Source organism: Simochromis diagramma, unplaced genomic scaffold (assembly GCF_900408965.1).
Source record: "Simochromis diagramma unplaced genomic scaffold, fSimDia1.1 OVJJ01000321.1, whole genome shotgun sequence".
Lineage (NCBI taxonomy): Eukaryota > Metazoa > Chordata > Actinopteri > Cichliformes > Cichlidae > Simochromis > Simochromis diagramma.
The window spans coordinates 15,381,052-15,398,344 of NW_024386772.1; the positions used below are offsets into that span (position 1 = coordinate 15,381,052).

Genomic DNA, 17,293 nt, shown 5'->3' on the forward strand with positions numbered 1-17,293 from the left:
GTTACCGTTTTTCAGCACAATCTATAATTTATTTGAATAACATCCTCAGGCCTAATATTGCTCATGTGACACATCGCGGACATTCTCTCAGTTCTGTACATATTATCGGTTTTTTGCAAACGGGAGCTTTCTGTATAATATTGGTGACGCTGAGCACGTTTCCAAGGCTACCGTCTGTCGGGCAGTCAAAAATGTTACAGTTGCACTGAAACGTCTCCGGTACTCGTTTGTGGTGTTCCCCGGTCATAGACCCACAAGATTTATCAAAGAGGGATTCCACAAAATTGCAGGTATCAGGATGAACAAAACTTAATTCATGATGTGGTGATACTTGAACTACTACTTAAATTTTACATTTATTCTCACGGTTCCCAGGCGTGATTGGCTGTATAGATGGCACTCACATTCCAATCATTGCTCCTTCAGTAAATGAAGGAGACTATGTGAACAGGAAGTCTTTCCACAGCATTAATGTACAGGTACATAGTTCCCTGTAGCATTTCAAACTAACAAATTATTTCATTATAGTAATGGATGCTAATTTGTGTTCTCTGCACTGTGAAGATCATATGTGATGCTGCCAACATTGTCACAAATGTGGAAGCCAACTGCTCAGCCTCTGTGAGTGGTGGTGGTGGAGGACCCCCACCTGTTTTTCGGGCCTCCGCTTTTTTTCTGTTGGCTATAACGGGTCACATTTGAGCATACAGAGTAAGCAAATATGTACTTGTAATGTGCTCAGATAATTTCAATAAGTGCTTACAGAGGGGAAATTAATGTAGCCTCCAACTGCAATTGATTTACATAGGACAAACAGACCAAGCACTATGGCTCATAATACAATTACACCTTACCTGTTTGGACTATATTTTTATATTTCATTTTTACTTGCTGCCAGGAACGTTTGGGGCCTGTTGGGTTGCACCTGCGCTCACATCACATCACAAAATGAAATGTATAGAATAAAAAATAAAATAAAATATAATAAAATAACGTGTTAAATGGGTGGAAATCCCTAGATCAATGTTTAAATTAACACTCACGCATTGACTCTGTCGGCTATGTTTTGCCATGCATGCTCCCTTTCTTTTGCAGCTGAGGCTGTGTTACTTTTTTTCCGCAAAATTTGCATGTTATCGGCATATGCTGCCATCAGAATTTCGGCCTCAAGCGCTGTAAAATACATTGACCGCGCCTTCTTTCCCTCTGTCTCCATGGTGACTCGCTTAATCTGTGCTCCACTAATCAGGGCTTTATGTATCCTCGTGTGCGCGCTTAACTTGGGGTTAAAGCAACTCCGCGTTGATTGAACTAATTGTTATCAGCCTTTCTGAAACCGAATATTCCGAGTTGGACAGTTCGGGGTTACTCAATCAGTGTGTATCGTTTTTCACTCTGAGTTTTCTAAACCGGCTTCCTGAAATAGGGCCCAGTAAACTAAACTAAACTAAACTAAACCAAACCAAACAATCAATAGCAGAATAAACAGTCTGGCACTGGGAGAAAAGATTTTGTAAGCTTCTCATGGGTGCAACCCATAAACTCAACTCTGCTGCTCAACCCACAAATGCATTTTCCTTGTGGCACTATTTAAGGGAAATAACCAGGCTTTCCAACACTATAAGACTTATTGCCTAAAAGCACTGTTACAACAAAGAAATCATTGAAGATACACACATTTCCTTAGTGTTTGTGCCAAGTTTATTTATACAACATGATTCTGTGAATGTGTATGTATCAGACCTGTGATGCGGGCAGGAGGTTGGAGGTGTGGCGGGCCAGGCAGGGGCACAGGAGACACAGCAAGGGTATAGACCTCAGCTGGGGACTGCATAGAAGGGGTGTCCTCTGCTGGTGGAGTGAAGTCGATCTCATCATCAAAGTGATCTTCAAACTCCTATGTCCACACAAACATATGCCATGTATAAATTTGTTGACGGCATGACAACAACAAAAAAAAAAACCCAAACAAAAAACGCTGACTCTCTTTTAGACTAAATTTACACACAGCCCATTACATTATACATTCACCCACTGTGTTTTCATCAAGTCAAGTCTGCATGAAGGAAATGAAACTCACTTGTGTCTGGCTACCTGCCTGCCAAAACTCTCACCTTGAAGTTGATCTCCCTTTCCTTGCAGCAGGTCACACAGTTCACTAGCACCACCACCAAGGACACAATCACCATCAAAGACACCACCAGGGACAGGTAGATAGAGACAGACAAAGTGTCCCCCGTGCCTTCACCTGAAATGACAAAAACAGAAAGAAAATGTGCTGAATCATTCACATCTATCTCTGGAATTCAAAAATAAATTAGAAGGGAATAAAGAAGAAACATGACAGTTGTGTTAGGTTAGCATAAGTGTGTTTGACAGCAGTACAACACATGAGAAGTGTACCAGTACTTCTAAAGCCACCCACAAAGGTACATTAGAGCTTGACAACAAAAATAAACTGCACAGTGCACTACACTACAACCTCTTCATATCATTACTGTCTTTCTCTTGCAACTCCACTGCAGTGAGAAGAAAAACCAATCTGTACCATTGTGCATGGCATACATTAATGAGTGATTCACCACTTCTCCCAAAATGTTGTGGCAATAAGTGTGACTTCTCAGATGACCTCTATCCCTTATCAGGTATTCAGAGAAGCAGTTGTGGGGGTGTCTGCTGGCCAATCACCAGCTGATAGTGCAGCAGTTGTGACAGCGGGTGTAGATCTGCTCAAGTGAGGATGCTGCTGGCCCAGCAGTTCAAGTGTCAGGGCTGACAGCATCCTCACAACCCACCCACTGTGCTGCTCAGCTGCAGCTCACTCACTATACTAATGCCAAACCACATGAGCCTCAGATTTAGTTAACTAAACGGTACAAGCTGATACTACAGGAGACAAAAGGATGACGGAGGGCACTATATACGGCATGTATGTGCAGGGCTGTGCATTATCAAATTTTAACTGCAATTACAATTTTAGCTTCCACAGATTAATAAAAAAGAAACATCAAGATAAATAGATTATTGAGACTGATTCTGTTTTGTTGTAATGAGATTATTCCACCTTTCAGCAAGTCTAAATTTATTTAAGTATATTCAAGTGAATTATGAATAAAGAATATGGAAAACTACTTGAATGAAAAGCTATGTTCCTTTAATTTAAAATCTAATAAGCTGTAGTTAACCCGGGCCCTGACTGATCTGGAAATCTGATGACCTGCATGTCTGATTTTGCAAAGTTGATGTCCTTTTCAAGCCAGATGCCCTTCCTTGTACAAATCCAGGGTTGGGCCTGGCAATAAAAGTACACTGGTTTCACCGGTCTGTAAGTTGGATTTCCAATGTCTGTGCATATACATGTTTTAAAAAAAAAAAAAAAAAAAAGAAAAAAAAAAAGACAAAGCTGACCAAAATAACTTTGATATTTGCCCTGGTTTAGCCTTAACAACAGGCTAGAGAAACTGATGGGAACTCAATCGGTGCCTGTGTACAACCGTACCTCAGCACTACAAAAAAGACACACCATGTATTGCTATTTACCATTCATAATTATGTATTAGGTGTTTCTCGCCAACCACCTATCACCTATATTTGTCCAACCAACCAATTCTCATTGCTGTTTGTAAGGTTGGACAAGCTGCTAGACAACATAACGCCACCTATACTCTTTGTATTTCAAGAACACCTGTATGTTCACTGCATTTCTGCCAAAAGCTCATTCTTTTGTTAGGGTGTGCGTGACTCATACCCGCCTTATTTCCGACATGTCACTGCTCATTTCTAACTGTTCCTTAGAATGGTATGACTACTGGTCATTGCATTTCTTGTCTTACTGCCAATGCCAGTGAACAGTCAGAAGACGTTAAAGTCAATCTCTCTCACTTGCAGCTTGAATCATCTTTTATGGATGACAACTTTCAGTTCACACAGAAAGGACTTGCTGAATCAATTTGTTTCATTATGAGGTAACAAATTCACCAAAGTCTAATGCATTTATTTTTATAACTTGAACGTAATCACAGCCACCTACATTATACCTCAATGTGGCCCGTGAGAGTTGAGAGCAGTGGGAATTTGTGCGAGACACTTCTTCCTAGCCTCCCGTCAATGTTTATTCAGCGTCCCACTGGTTGCGGCTTGTCAGGTACATTGTGTCTGCTAGAAGGACAGTATACACCTACTGAGTCTCCTTCTGGCTACAAAATTTCTGACAGATGAAATTGGGTGACTAATACATCCAGATGACAAACTCACATCTAGGTGTCTCAGGCTTTCACACCAACATGTGAGTATGATTGCAACACACACCTGAACAGATTTGGAATAAATGAAAAATCAGACTTTAGCTAGCTTATCTACATAGTAAAAAATAATTAGTAGGTACACCGCTTTCAGAACTCTCTCAATTTTCTATAACAGAGATTCAAAAAGGTGCTGGAAACATGCATAATGGATATTTGCAGATTCTGCATATATGGAATGTTGTGACATTAACAATCTGTACCCTAAGTATACGCTACATCACAGGTTACAAAAGGTTCATCTGGCTATATCACCCACCCCTACAGACATTTAAACAGCATAGCACCATAGTGAAAGACTTCGGGTGTTATCTGACTTCACTACAGGTCAGTTACCACAGTAAAAACAAATGTAAGTCAAATGAGAAATCCAACATCCAATCCAGCACATTTTCAGGTTCAACATTTAACACTGCATTCCGTTTTAAAATCTGAACTGTAAACATGGGCCCAATTTTGGGAGGAAATTAAGTTGAACAGGTGTCACAGTTCATGTGCATGTTTAGAATGTCAGAGGATTTCACAAACATGAAATTGTGATCTACCCTTGCTCCGTCAGCATGGAAACTGTTGTAATTGTTAGCCGTTTTTGACACATCAATTTTATGCTTAGGCAGTATGACACAAGAAATTGAAAATAAATATAACTGTGAATTAAATTCTGGTGTTCTTCCTCAATGAAACACCAAGGGTAATCAACAGAATGATGATTTGAACCACTAACACCTATCACACTCATCATTTGAGATTATATTTATTTACCAAGAGAAAGGTTTGTTCCTGTTTCTCTGACTGTATGAGTATTTAGTTTGCACATAACTCTCTTGAAAAAAAAAAAAATCAGAAAAACAAATGTGGGTGCCATATCATTTCTAGGTTGACAGGTTTGCAATTTCAGGTAAAACAGTGGCAGGTAACAAATTATTTTGTTGAAATAAACTTAAGGCAAGAGCTTGGCACATGAGGCTGTACAGTGGTCTAACTATTTAGTAAGTTCTAATCCGAGACGGGGGAGGGGGGGTATATCCACACAGCATAGGTTGTCAGAGAGTAGAGAAGATGGAGCAGCAATCCCTCCAACTCCCTGAGGAATATTAGATATGATACAGAGTGTCAGCCATGATTGAGATTCATTTAATGTCGGCCACAGAACACCAAGCAGTCACTGACAGAAATAGAAAAGATGGCTTAATCTGTTCTCTTTACTTGTGATCATAATGAAAGTCCTTCATGCACTCTGCTTCTTTTCACTAATGTCTGAATGCCTAATGTTTTCCCTGCTGGGCAGAAAATACTGAACTACAACCCCAAAACTGGTGCAGGTAAACTGAATTCTGTGGCCTCTTTCACTGAGAACTGTGCACAGTTACAATTTGAATCGCCAGTGACAGATATCACGAAGATCTTTGTAAGTCAATGATAGTTGATGATATATTATGATGCAAATAAATTAGCAACAACAGCAAGGCCACCATTATGAAGTGCTGTTTCTAAAGGATTACTTCCACAAACCTCTGTGCTTAAGACTGCAACAGAGAAACTGTATCCAGTAAAATATTGATGAGAGGAGAAATTAAAGATTAAATAGCTCTGTAGTGTATTGGACCAGTGAATGTAGCTATAAATGGCATGTGTACTCACAGCTGTTAAATGTAAGGGTTCTTTACCTTGCAATTAGCATCACCATCAACAGAACAATGAAGAGGGATTGTTAAGTCTTGAACGTCCAACCAGACTGAAACTTTTTAACAATCAAAAATGTTAAGTGAATAAAACAAGAATTAAATATAATATTTCCTTATAAACACATGCAACTCAAACCTGTAAGCAAACTCTATAGGTAATGCCAGAGATAAATGATTCATATTATATAAAACTATAAGCCTTTAAGTCCGTTTATGCAATAGCAATGTCAAGATTGATATTCTTATGTGAAAAGCAAATGACCCATTAACAAGGCAAGTAAAGGCAAAAACCTGACCCAGACAATTCTGGCTGAGGACTCCGTGCTAAAAAGGCATGGTTTTAAAAAGGTGAACAGATGCACATCACTGGATGGTTTAGGCCAACATCCCTAAAAATTATATGAATCCACCAAATGCATTTTTGTGCTGTTACTGTGTCAGCCTTCAAACCAGTCATCCGTACTGCCCCCCAGATGAGAATCTTGTACTGAGACAGAGTGTTTTCTTATTGGGGTTTTCCACAATGCCAAAGCAAATATGTTTCAGAGGGAAATCAAAGTAGCTTTGCCCTATATTTACTTTTCTCAAACCACACAGCAAGCCATTACTATACTAATCTGGATCTAAAAATAAGGCAATCCAGTTCTTAAGGGTTTTAGAATATTCTCTAGACCAGCAATGACCTCTAACTTTAAAGCAAAACCAAGCTAATGATAAGCTTGGACTTAACAGCCCTGTTTCAGTCGGCACTAAATTATGTCACATCTGGCTATTTTTCAGCCAATGCCCCTTTCTATTTAAATTACAGCAATTAAAATGAGTAGTGGGATAAATCATTGGAACAAATGGCTTTAATAACTCCAAAGCTCACAACAATCCTGTGAAAAACATTCAGCTGTAATTGCGGGCAGCTTTTTGACACATACCCACTACCTGGTTCAGCAAAACAACAGGGTTCCAGGCAGTGCAGGGCTCCCAGTGAGGCTACAGCAGCAGCCAGATACAAAAAAACAGGAGCTGGGTCACGGCAGCGCTACATGGGATCAGTTCTCCTCCATTAGGCTTTATTTGAGTCATAGGTTCATATTATGACTTGGCAGGCCCCACCAAATGACTCAACTGGTTTTTGGGACCAATACAGCAGGGAGCTGCCACCTCCTATTTCAGTTAAACTGCATATTTCAGCAGGCATGCAGGGAGAGGAGGAGTTGACCCATTTTTTTACAGATTTCACCCACCGACCGGTGTGCACAACAGTGGATGTCTACTTTTAGTTACACACAAAATGGCAAATGGCACTGTGGCTAAAAGCTTTGGGTTAGTTTAAGGTTCTTCAGTCTGAGAATATCATGAATCAAACGAAAAAACAGAGGCACCTAAAATAGGCTAATACTTATCTCTGTCTGGTTAGGGACAAAACTAAATTTGATTTCCACCATTTAGAAAATAAACAACTGCTAAAGGATAAACTTGCTTATTACAAGCATCTCCAACAGTCTGTAGTGGTAGTCACTGAGCAGAGTAGTGAAAGGTTAATGACTTGTAGACTAATCAAACAAATATCACCTGGCTATGCCCTACAATTTAAACATTGACATTTTGGTTAAAGCTTAACAACCTATTTTTATCCCTGTTTGTCATGTGTAAACGGAATATCCCTTGCAGATTGGCAAGCCCAAGTCATATTCATAAGAATAATCTCATTAACAATCAGAAACTTAAAGTCAAAACTTTGAACAATCAAATAATCAAGAATTATTATATCATGTGTACACACAGATATAAGTAGACTAGGAAAATGGACCAAAGGACAGGTTGCTGTGTAATAAAATAATAAAAATATGGACTATATTTCATCTTACACTGTACTTTCCTGTGCTATTCGTTATGATTAACCAAACAACGCTGTTGCTAATCATTAACTTGTAGTGATAAGACTGGAATCTGTTATAGTTACACATTACCAGTGAGTGTTGGTAATGTGCTAGGAAACATGTTACCTACCAATACGAGCCAAGGAAACTCTGGACTCTGCAAAACATAGAAACTACTGTCTTGTCACCAAGTAGCTTCGTGACAAAAGTATTACAGTTACTGCTGATTTCCATTTTTTATTTTTTTTTGGGGGGGGGGGGGGGGGTGCATTTCTCACATTGACATGTGTCAGATCAAATTTTAATTTTAGACAAAGATGACCTTAGCTAATTCAAAATACAGTTTTTAAATTATGATTTTTTTTTTGTTATTAAGGCAATAAAACTATCCAGGTTTACTTGGCCCTATGTGAAAAACAAACAAACAACATATCTGTGACTAACCACATTTTTTTCTTCAGATAGCCAAGTTCAATTTCATTAGCCACACCCAGGCCTGATTACTGCCAGACCTGTTGAATGAAATCACTTAAACAAAACCTGTCTGACAACATGAAGTAGGTTAAAAGATCTCAAAATGTAACGCATCAAGCAAAGATCTAAAGAACCTCAACAACAGATGAGACACAAAGTCACTGACATTTATCAGGAAGGGTTAGAAAGCCATTTCTAATGTTTTGGACTCCAGTGAACTATGGTGAGAGCCATTATCCACAAATGGAAAACTTGGAATGGTGGTGAACCTTTTGATGAGTGTCCAGCCTACCAAAATTAGTGCAAGAGCGCATCAACGACTCATCCAGTAGGTTACAAAAAAACCTAGAACAACATCTAAAAAAGTGCAGGCTTCACTTGGCTCAGCTAAGGTTGGAGTTCATGATTCAACAATAAGAAAGAGAATGGGCACAAATGGCATGCATGAAAGAGTTCTGAGGCGAAAACCATTGCTGACCAAAAATAAAACAAAAGATTATTTCATATTTGCCAAAAAGAAGGTGATGTTTTTGAAAATTTTGCATCCTGTAACATCTGGTGTAAATCAAACACAGCATTTCATAAAAAGAACATTATACTAAGACTTAAACATGGTGGTTGTAGTGTGATGGTCTAGGGCTGGTTTGCTGTTTCAGGGCGGCTTGCTGTGATTGATGCAAGCATGAATTTGGCCTACAATATGTGCCCTGAAGCTCAAGCACACTTTAGACGGGACAAAGACCTCAAACACATCAGCAAGTCCACCTCTGAATAGTTCAAGAAAAAAAAGGAAGTGGTGATGGTTTTGGAGTAACCTATTTAAAGTCCAGATTTAAAACTGATTGAGAGCCATTTGCATGACCTTAAACAGGCTGTTCATGCTCAAAGACCCTCCAATGTAGCTGAATTAAAACAATTTACCAAAGAGTGGGCCAAATTTCCACAACAATGCTAAAAACTCATTGCCAGTTATTTAATTTTCTGCTGCCAAAAGTGACACAGCCAGTTATAAGGTTTGGAGGACAATTAGTTTTTCACATAGCTCCTTGTAGGTTAGGTAAACTTTTCCCTTAATAAATGAAAAACCAAATTTAACAATTGCAAAATATTTTCTATTCATTTCAGTTATTTTATTTGGTGACCTGAAACATTTAAGTGTGAAAAATATGCAAAAAGAAAAAACAAATCAGGAAGGGGGCAAATATTTTTTTCATAGCATTGTAGCGTTTAATGACTGCTCAAAGTATTATGGAATCTTGAATATTCCATCTCAACTGATTATTTAAGAAGATGATTGTTTCACATTTCTATTTCTTTGGTGATTTGTGAAATATGTGTGTGTGCAAATATGAAATAGTCACATTAGTAACCTAATAACACAGTTTTCTTCCGTTTTTACAGCTGTGTCCTAAACAGGAGACTCTCTTAATTACTACATTAAGTGTTTTTAATTTTTTAATAAGATAGCAACTTTTCTTCAAAGAACACATAGAATTGATGAGGCCACAACAATAACAGGAGTCTTTATTTGGGTGAAATATTACACTGTAGTCATCGAAGCAAGTTAATCAAGGTTCACTTTAGAACCAGAAACATTATTTCCGTGCGGGTAGGCCACCATCCACCTTGTTGTGCCTTAAACTTGTTTACATCAACACCTAGACCAATCCCAGTAAAAGGTTAACATCTATGTACCTGGAAGCAACAACACACACATCACGGGTTTCTGCTGTTAAATATTAATCAGAAATAAACCTGCAGCAATAAATTAGTGTTTTTCCGAGAATAGTTAAAGGAAACGTCTGTGTTGATCACTGTGCTATTTGGCCGAGTCGTGACAATGACCTGCAGTTATTCATCATTATTAAACAAACTACGGAAAGACCAGAACCGATATTCTGATAACTCTGTGATCAACCAAACAAACAAGTATGACAACCCGTCCATTGAAAACACTCCTGTCTGGATAACCGGAAATACAGTTCAAGCTAGTGTGTTGTTAGCTTTTAGCTTCGTATTAGCACCAGCTACCAATTTCAGCAAAACATCCTCTCATGTGGACAAACACAACACACTTTACCTGTGAATCAGTTGCCTTACCTGATTTCTGACCATACTGAAGAGGGGCGCCTTCAGACAGTCCCAAAGCCGATAGAAAAATCCCAAAGCTCAGCAACAAAACATATACACGGCGGTTCTCCATCCTTATAGCTTAGCTAACAAAATGTTAGCTACGTGAAATCAAATAAATGGCTGATTTAAAAAAAGGCTTAAGTGTTTTAAACATTGAATAGCAGCTTCGCGTTAGTCTAGGCTACATAAACGAGCACATTTTGTCTGTTTTTGCGTCTGGCTATTCGCCAGCTAACTAGCTTTAGCTATCGATGCTAAGAGTTTCAGCTGACGACAGCAAACGCCGCTACCACACGCAGTGGTCGGGTATCCATGGAGACAGAGGGGGCGGTCACCTTTCGCGGCCTCTCATATTTAGTGTCTGTACTTTAGTGTTATCTAAATGAACACAACAATGGGAATTTCAATCGTTATAGCCCCTGACTATCATGAAGAAGCTCTCCTCCAAAGCGCCATGTTCCCGTACACCGTGACGTCACTGAAAGTGGGCCGTGAAACTTCAAGGAATTGACAGCAGCCTAAACCAATTACAAGGGACAATTCCGTCGCGTTGAACTCCCACAGCCAATCGGGTTCGAGCTTTATTCTCAGTCAGTTAAATCCAGTGATTTGTATCAAAGCTGAAGAAAGCTTTCTGCATTCAGTCAGTCGCCAACCATGTGAGGCACGTAAAAGTGGTTATAAAAGAAGACCTCTCTATATAAAATGTTTATATCTGTGTTTACGGCAAGCTATAAACTACAAAAATTTATGAATGTATTTGACGAGTGATGCTACCTTTAGGACCTTTATTATGGGTATGTGTGGTTTTATTCGTTGTTTTTGTTTTATTGTGAGTATGAATTTCATATAAATATGGCTCGTTGTTAGATTTACATGGAAAACCAAACATAGAAGTAGCCTAAAACAATCTGTCCCTAAAACGCCATCAAGACTAAATGCATGTAGATATTGCTGTAAACCTGTAATTCCTATGTAATCCATAGGATGGGTTATATATGTTATTTTACGTATTACTTGGAATACTGGTATGAAATTATTTGTAATACAATCTCGCCTGTATTTTAATTCATTTTTTTTATTCAGCATGTTGTGCTCAAGAACGCATAAAAATCACATGCTCTGTTAAGACTGACTTCATTGCATGTTTTAAAACTTGCCACATAGGTGTAATAAAATCAAGGACAACTACCATTTTCACTTGAGTGTACCTGATTGTATAATCCTTATTAATTTCCCTACAAATGTACTACAATACTACAGCACCAACATAGCAACTGTGGTAGTAAAATAGATAAATTGCAGAAAAATGCATGTTTATGAGGATCAGATGTGTTGGGATGTGAATATGTTCTTACTGCGTTTTGGTCATGGATGCAAGTTCACAAAACAGTATGAATGGGAAAATTATCTGCTCTGATTAACTGATGAAGGGGGAGGAGGCAGTCGGTGGCGTGAAGGAAATCTCCCTTGGTTTGAGGACAGATACGTCAGGTTGCTTCTTGCACTCAGGATCACGAAGCTGTAAGAGAGTGTTGGTGGCTTACAAGCACAAAGCAAGAGCAACGGAGATCTCCAAACCTCACCCGAAGCACGGTGAGTACCACTTTTTCTGCAAATTCAAGTGCAGTTTTTCTGCAAATTCTTTGTGCGCTGATAGCTGTGTGTCACTGTTTTGTGAATCTTTAGTCCTCTAGCTTTAAGAGAGGGGGGATATAAATGTTTAAATGTAGGAAGACAAAAAAAATAAAATATTAGGACCTATTTGTGATTACCTTTTCAGTTACCTGCAACTTCCTTTGTGGAAAAATGAATGTGTTTAACATTAGAAAACCATAATCCAATAAATCCAATAAATCCAATAAAATGATACCACACAATGAACATTTTTCCTACTGTGGAGCCTATGTTGTTTATAGCTATAATAATTTTACTTTATTGTTAAAATGGTACAGCCCTGCCCTGCTGATAAAAGGTCCCACTCAGCTCTCTTTTTGACTGTGCTGATCAGAAAAATGCCCACGTAGGTGATGATAATGCTTAACCTATCCACAAGTCCTGCTTTTCTTTGACAGTTGCAGCTATCTGGCAGCAGAAAACGCCCTCAGCAGTTCAATTTAGTGTCACTTTGCATTTCTTCCATGCATGTGTATGTGTATCCCTCAGGCAGCCACAGAGGACCATGGCATTTGCAGGGATGTTGAGCGACGAGGACATACAGGCTGCAGTCCAGGCTTGTCAAGGTGAGTCAGACAGCGCACACTAAAACTTGCATCCAAGAAAAATACACACTTTGCAAGCATCTAATTGTGAACATAAGAACATGTACTTTACAGCAAGGGAATATAGGTCCATTCACATATACACAGCACACACAGAGGTGCTTATTAAACCCACTCCCACAGGGGATACCTGTATCATGTGATTTTCACAGTGGGGACAGGGTACCTGCAGGTAACCAGGCAGCCATGTGGCAGGAGAGTAGTTTCCAAAGTGGTTGTGTTGAGCATTAACACAAAGAACACCAAATCACACGAGCTGTAAAGTCCTCACATCCAAAATCACTTAAATATTTATCTCTAGAAATTATGTCCGCATGACGAGGCAGACAAAGCTCGACTGATCTGATGAAAATCAAATGTCAGTGCTTTCATACCCTTAATTTAACCAAACCCGCCTGTTAGTAATGTTTTAGGCAAAATAGCATTAAGAAGATTTTTGTTTTATTAATCAGAAGTTTTAAACTCGACTGCAGTGTGTGCAAGTCTTTTTCAGAAAAGTCCTTTGAAATTATTTGAAGGTAGCTTGTACCAGAAGAATTCCACTATGACTGTAAATAAAAGGCTTTTAACATTTGCATTAGACCTATGGGCCATATTCATTGTGCTTTGCCTGCTTTAATGGCATAATGACATAGCCTGTAATGGTATAAGACGGTGATGTGCCACAGGGTGTATATTGGTAAATGTCATTGGTTGAAGAATGAAAGTCATCTGAGCGAATGAGTTAATGCGACATGTCTATTCAGTCTCCCGTCGTTCTTTCTTTCTTTCTTGTCATTGTGTGATTGACCTCTTATTCCCATGTGTCTGTTTCTCTTCCTCTCTCAACTATGTGTGTGTGGTGTGTGTGTCTGTGTGTGTGTACGTGGTCCAACGTAGCTCCAGGCACATTCAACTTCAAGTCATTCTTTGAACAAGTTGGACTGACTGGCTTATCTGAAGCAGACAGGAGAAAGGTGTTTACAGTCCTGGACCAAGACAAGAGTGGATACATCGAAGAGGAGGAGCTCAAGTAAGGATGGAGTGCATGTGTGTGTAGGTGTGTGTGTGGCTGAAAGACTTGAGCAGGAGCACATGGTGGTACAGATGGAGTGTGTGTGTTTGTTTGTGCATGTGTGTTACATCTGCAGTTTGTCGTAACTGTCCCTCATGATGGGCCTCAGGCAGAGGTCACTGTATGAATGGAGCAGCCTTTCCGCTTTGCATGAATTGACTGATACATGAATTGAGTGAGTGAGGAGGATGGGGACAACTGAAAAAGGCTTAGAGGTGAAGAAAAGGCATCAGCAGAGATACAGTCTGAACTTACTGCTTCTATGTTTTTTTTATTTTTATGTCTACCCTTCAGACTATTTCTTCAGAATTTCTCTCCAGGGGCCAGAGAGCTGACTGTGGCTGAAACCAAAGCTCTGATGGCGTCTGGGGATAAAGACGGTGATGGCAAGATTGGAATGGAAGGTGAGTGTTTGTAAAACATCTAGAAGAGCTGTTAGCAGATGTGAAATCAGAGCAATTTGTGCTGAGGAGCTGTCCACCACTTAGTGCTGAAATTCTAGTCTTTAAAAAAAACTGATGCAAATAAACTTCTGCTCTCCAACAAGTTAAAAAAAAAAAAGAAAACAAAAGATTTCTTGTTTGTTGAGTCATCTTGCTTAACTGTAATGCTGCATGACAACCACAATTCAACTTTTTGGCTGTCGCTGTTTTTCCCCCACACAGAGTTCTGTGATCTCCTGAAGTAAAGAGAAACTACATACACATACGACCGAGGCTGTCTACCCTTGTTCTGAATAATGGATTTGCAATGGAGATCTTGACTTTCTGGATTGTTTCATGCAAAGACCAAAAACCTCACAAAATCTGTACCTGCCTGCTGCTCTCCCTGTTCATGTGATGCAACGTGTATAAGATGTTTAGTAGACAGATGACCAAAGTTGGATGTTAAACATGTTTGTGTTTAATCAATCAGGTACCTTGAATCAATAAATGTAGACAATTAAAGAAGTAAACTTACTCTTTGCTTGTCTTTTTTTTTTATATATATACATGTACACTTAAATAGATGCAAATAGATGCATTAAGCATTACATACTATTCATTCATATTCAATGACTTCACATAGCTCAGGTCAGGTTTAGAACTGAGTCAAAGATTGCTTCACAATAAGTATCTACAACAATCTATTTAGAATGTATAAATTGCATTCTGCTCTTGTGTTAATACTTTAATAAATAATACTAAATTGGTAATATTTCAGAGGTCAGGGAGAAGAAGAAGAAAAAAAGACATCTATTTTCTCAAAATATCATGTTGTGCTTTACCTCAGTCAAGAAGATGTAGCACTGCTTTATTATGTTTTATGTTTTATTAAAAGTGAAAATGGCAAAAATATTGGAAGTCTTGGGATTTATAATATGATATATATATATATATATATATATATATATAAACTATGTATAGCCATTACAACCCTTAAACCTCCTAATTTCTTACAATTACTAATCAACATTAGTTCAATATTAATTATCACTTAGAGCACAAAACTTGCGTAAGGAAATGTTGTGTGTGGAGGATTTGCTCTTTATGACTTTATAATCTTATGACTCTCCAACCCTCTTCTGATCTCTGTTTTAATCTCAGTTTGCTGCATTCTAATGTGATTATGAGAATAATGAAAATAATGAATAATTATTTTCATTATTTTCTTACATTCTGGATACTTGAAGCACAACCAACAAGGGGCAGTTACACAATGTATTTGGATTTATATAGCACTTTTCTGGCCTTACTGACTGCTCAAAGTAATTTGGACTGTAGGAGACAGCCCCTCCCAATTGCAATGGAGTTGGTCAAACATGCAAACTTTGCAGACAGGATTTCAACCAGGAACCTTCGTGCTGTAAGCTGATAGTACTAACGCTCAGAAACCCCACTCCTCTAGTTCACATCCTGTATCTGTGACCGAGCACCATCTCTCATCCTTTTGTGCACCTTACACACATTTATACTGTTTAGAGCTTCCCCATGTTCCACGAACAACATACAATTTTTAACATTTTTATTTTTATATATTTTGGATCACTTTGAGAGAAGTAACCAAATTTCAGGTTAAAATGAAAAGAAATATATGAAATTTAGGGTTCTTATTCTGCTGTCTCCCTCATCACAAAGGGTCGCTCTGCATGTTTGAGTTTGCAGTTTGATGCCGGACACCCTGACACAATCCCAAAGAGGTTTATGTGTCTCTGGTCGGAATCAAACCAGCTACCTGCTGCTTGAGAGGGTGAATTTGTCACCGTTATATTATTTGATCCAAACAGTATAGGGCTAAGTGTTTTGTAAGAGGGGAACTAGTTGAGAAAAATAAAAGGCAAAACTTTTGAAACCGCCATAGGTTGAAAATTAATCATTCTAAGTTATTTTGTGAACTTGGAAAACTAACTAAGATCAACTAAAAATATGAAACTATAGAACTAACACTGAAACTAATAAAAAAACTAAACAAAAACAAAAAATCTTCAAATAAAAAACAACTCAAAGGGGAAACAAATCTGGGCAGTAAGTTAGACTAAACAGAATTAAAAATAAAAAGTCAAACCAAAATGAAAATGAAAAAATATTTAAAAATAACAATTCTACTGCTGATCTACTTCACCATGCAACAATCTCTAGACTTTACAGAGCATGGACCTAAAAAATATCCAGTGAGCAGCGCTTCTCTGGGTAAAAATGCTTTATTGATGTCAGACTTCAGAGGAAAATGACCAAACTGCTTTAAGTTGATAGCAAGGCAACAGAAAAACCTACAGCAGAGTATGCAGAAGAGCATCTCTGAACATAAACCTTGAAGCAGATGAAGCAGAAGACCACAGAGGTGCCGCTCCTGTCACCTAAAACAGGAAACTGAGGCTACGACTCACACAGGCTTACCAAAACTGGACAACAGAAGTTTGGAAAAAGGTTGCCTAGTCTGATGAGTTGTGTCGTAACATTTAGATAGTATACTGTCAGAATTTAGCATAAGCCACGAAAACATGAATCCATCCTTCCTTGTAGCAGTGGTTGTGGTGGTGTAAATCTGTGGGGGATATTTTCTGAGGATCAGTTGAAACACCACAGCCTGCTTGCCAGTACTGTTGCTGTCATCTGAAACTGGCTCCTTTAACATGACAATGATTTCACTCTACTCAAATGGTCACCGCATCCCGATTGAGATTTAGAGAAAATCCAAAAAGGTGAATGAAGATAATTGCATCATGGATGTGAAACAGACAAATGTGCAGCAGCTGTGCAATGCTATCATATCAATATGGACCAATATCTCTGCAGTCCAACCCAGTATTAGCAAGGTGTGCCTAATAGGGTGTATAATGCAGGTTCTGAGAGAGCCACTGTTTTACTTTATTAAACTGATATCCAGTATTTCCATTTAACATGAAATATTTATGATAAAGTTGCTTCTTCCAATGCTTTTACTTATAACTGCTTCCCTAAAACTGGGATCTAACCAAAGACCACTACCATGGTTCTGACAGTTAAGAATA

The 17,293-nt window shown here is 38.6% G+C and overlaps 2 protein-coding genes across 2 annotated transcripts in view; one reads left to right on the forward strand and one right to left on the reverse strand.

Moving 5' to 3' along the window:
- The window catches only part of lmtk2 (lemur tyrosine kinase 2), a 29,726-nt gene extending 18,771 nt beyond the window's left edge, over positions 1-10,955 (reverse strand). The window contains exons 1-3 of the mRNA XM_040051744.1: positions 10,435-10,955; positions 2,115-2,248; positions 1,744-1,897 (exon numbers count right to left, since the gene is read on the reverse strand). Coding sequence (XP_039907678.1) covers positions 1,744-1,897; positions 2,115-2,248; positions 10,435-10,537 — 391 coding nt within the window. The 5' untranslated portion in view covers positions 10,538-10,955. The remainder of the gene's footprint in view (positions 1-1,743; positions 1,898-2,114; positions 2,249-10,434) is intronic.
- Positions 10,956-11,891: 936 nt separating this feature from the next.
- pvalb5 (parvalbumin 5) lies at positions 11,892-14,770 on the forward strand. Its single transcript, XM_040051852.1, has 5 exons — positions 11,892-12,063; positions 12,634-12,710; positions 13,629-13,761; positions 14,098-14,207; positions 14,469-14,770. Exons 2-5 carry the CDS (start codon positions 12,650-12,652, stop codon positions 14,489-14,491), a joined length of 327 nt encoding a protein of 108 aa, XP_039907786.1. The 5' UTR covers positions 11,892-12,063; positions 12,634-12,649; the 3' UTR covers positions 14,492-14,770.
- Positions 14,771-17,293: the final 2,523 nt, after the last annotated feature.

What these genes read in the sequence shown, in the direction of transcription:
- pvalb5 (XM_040051852.1), top strand. Translation starts at nt 12,650, where the DNA reads ATGGCATTTGCAGGGATGTTGAGCGACGAGGACATACAGGCTGCAGTC. An exon ending in TGCAGTCCAGGCTTGTCAAG is followed by an intron (nt 12,711 to 13,628) that starts GTGAGTCAGACA and finishes GGTCCAACGTAG; the next exon opens with CTCCAGGCACATTCAACTTC. An exon ending in ATCGAAGAGGAGGAGCTCAA is followed by an intron (nt 13,762 to 14,097) that starts GTAAGGATGGAG and finishes TCTACCCTTCAG; the next exon opens with ACTATTTCTTCAGAATTTCT.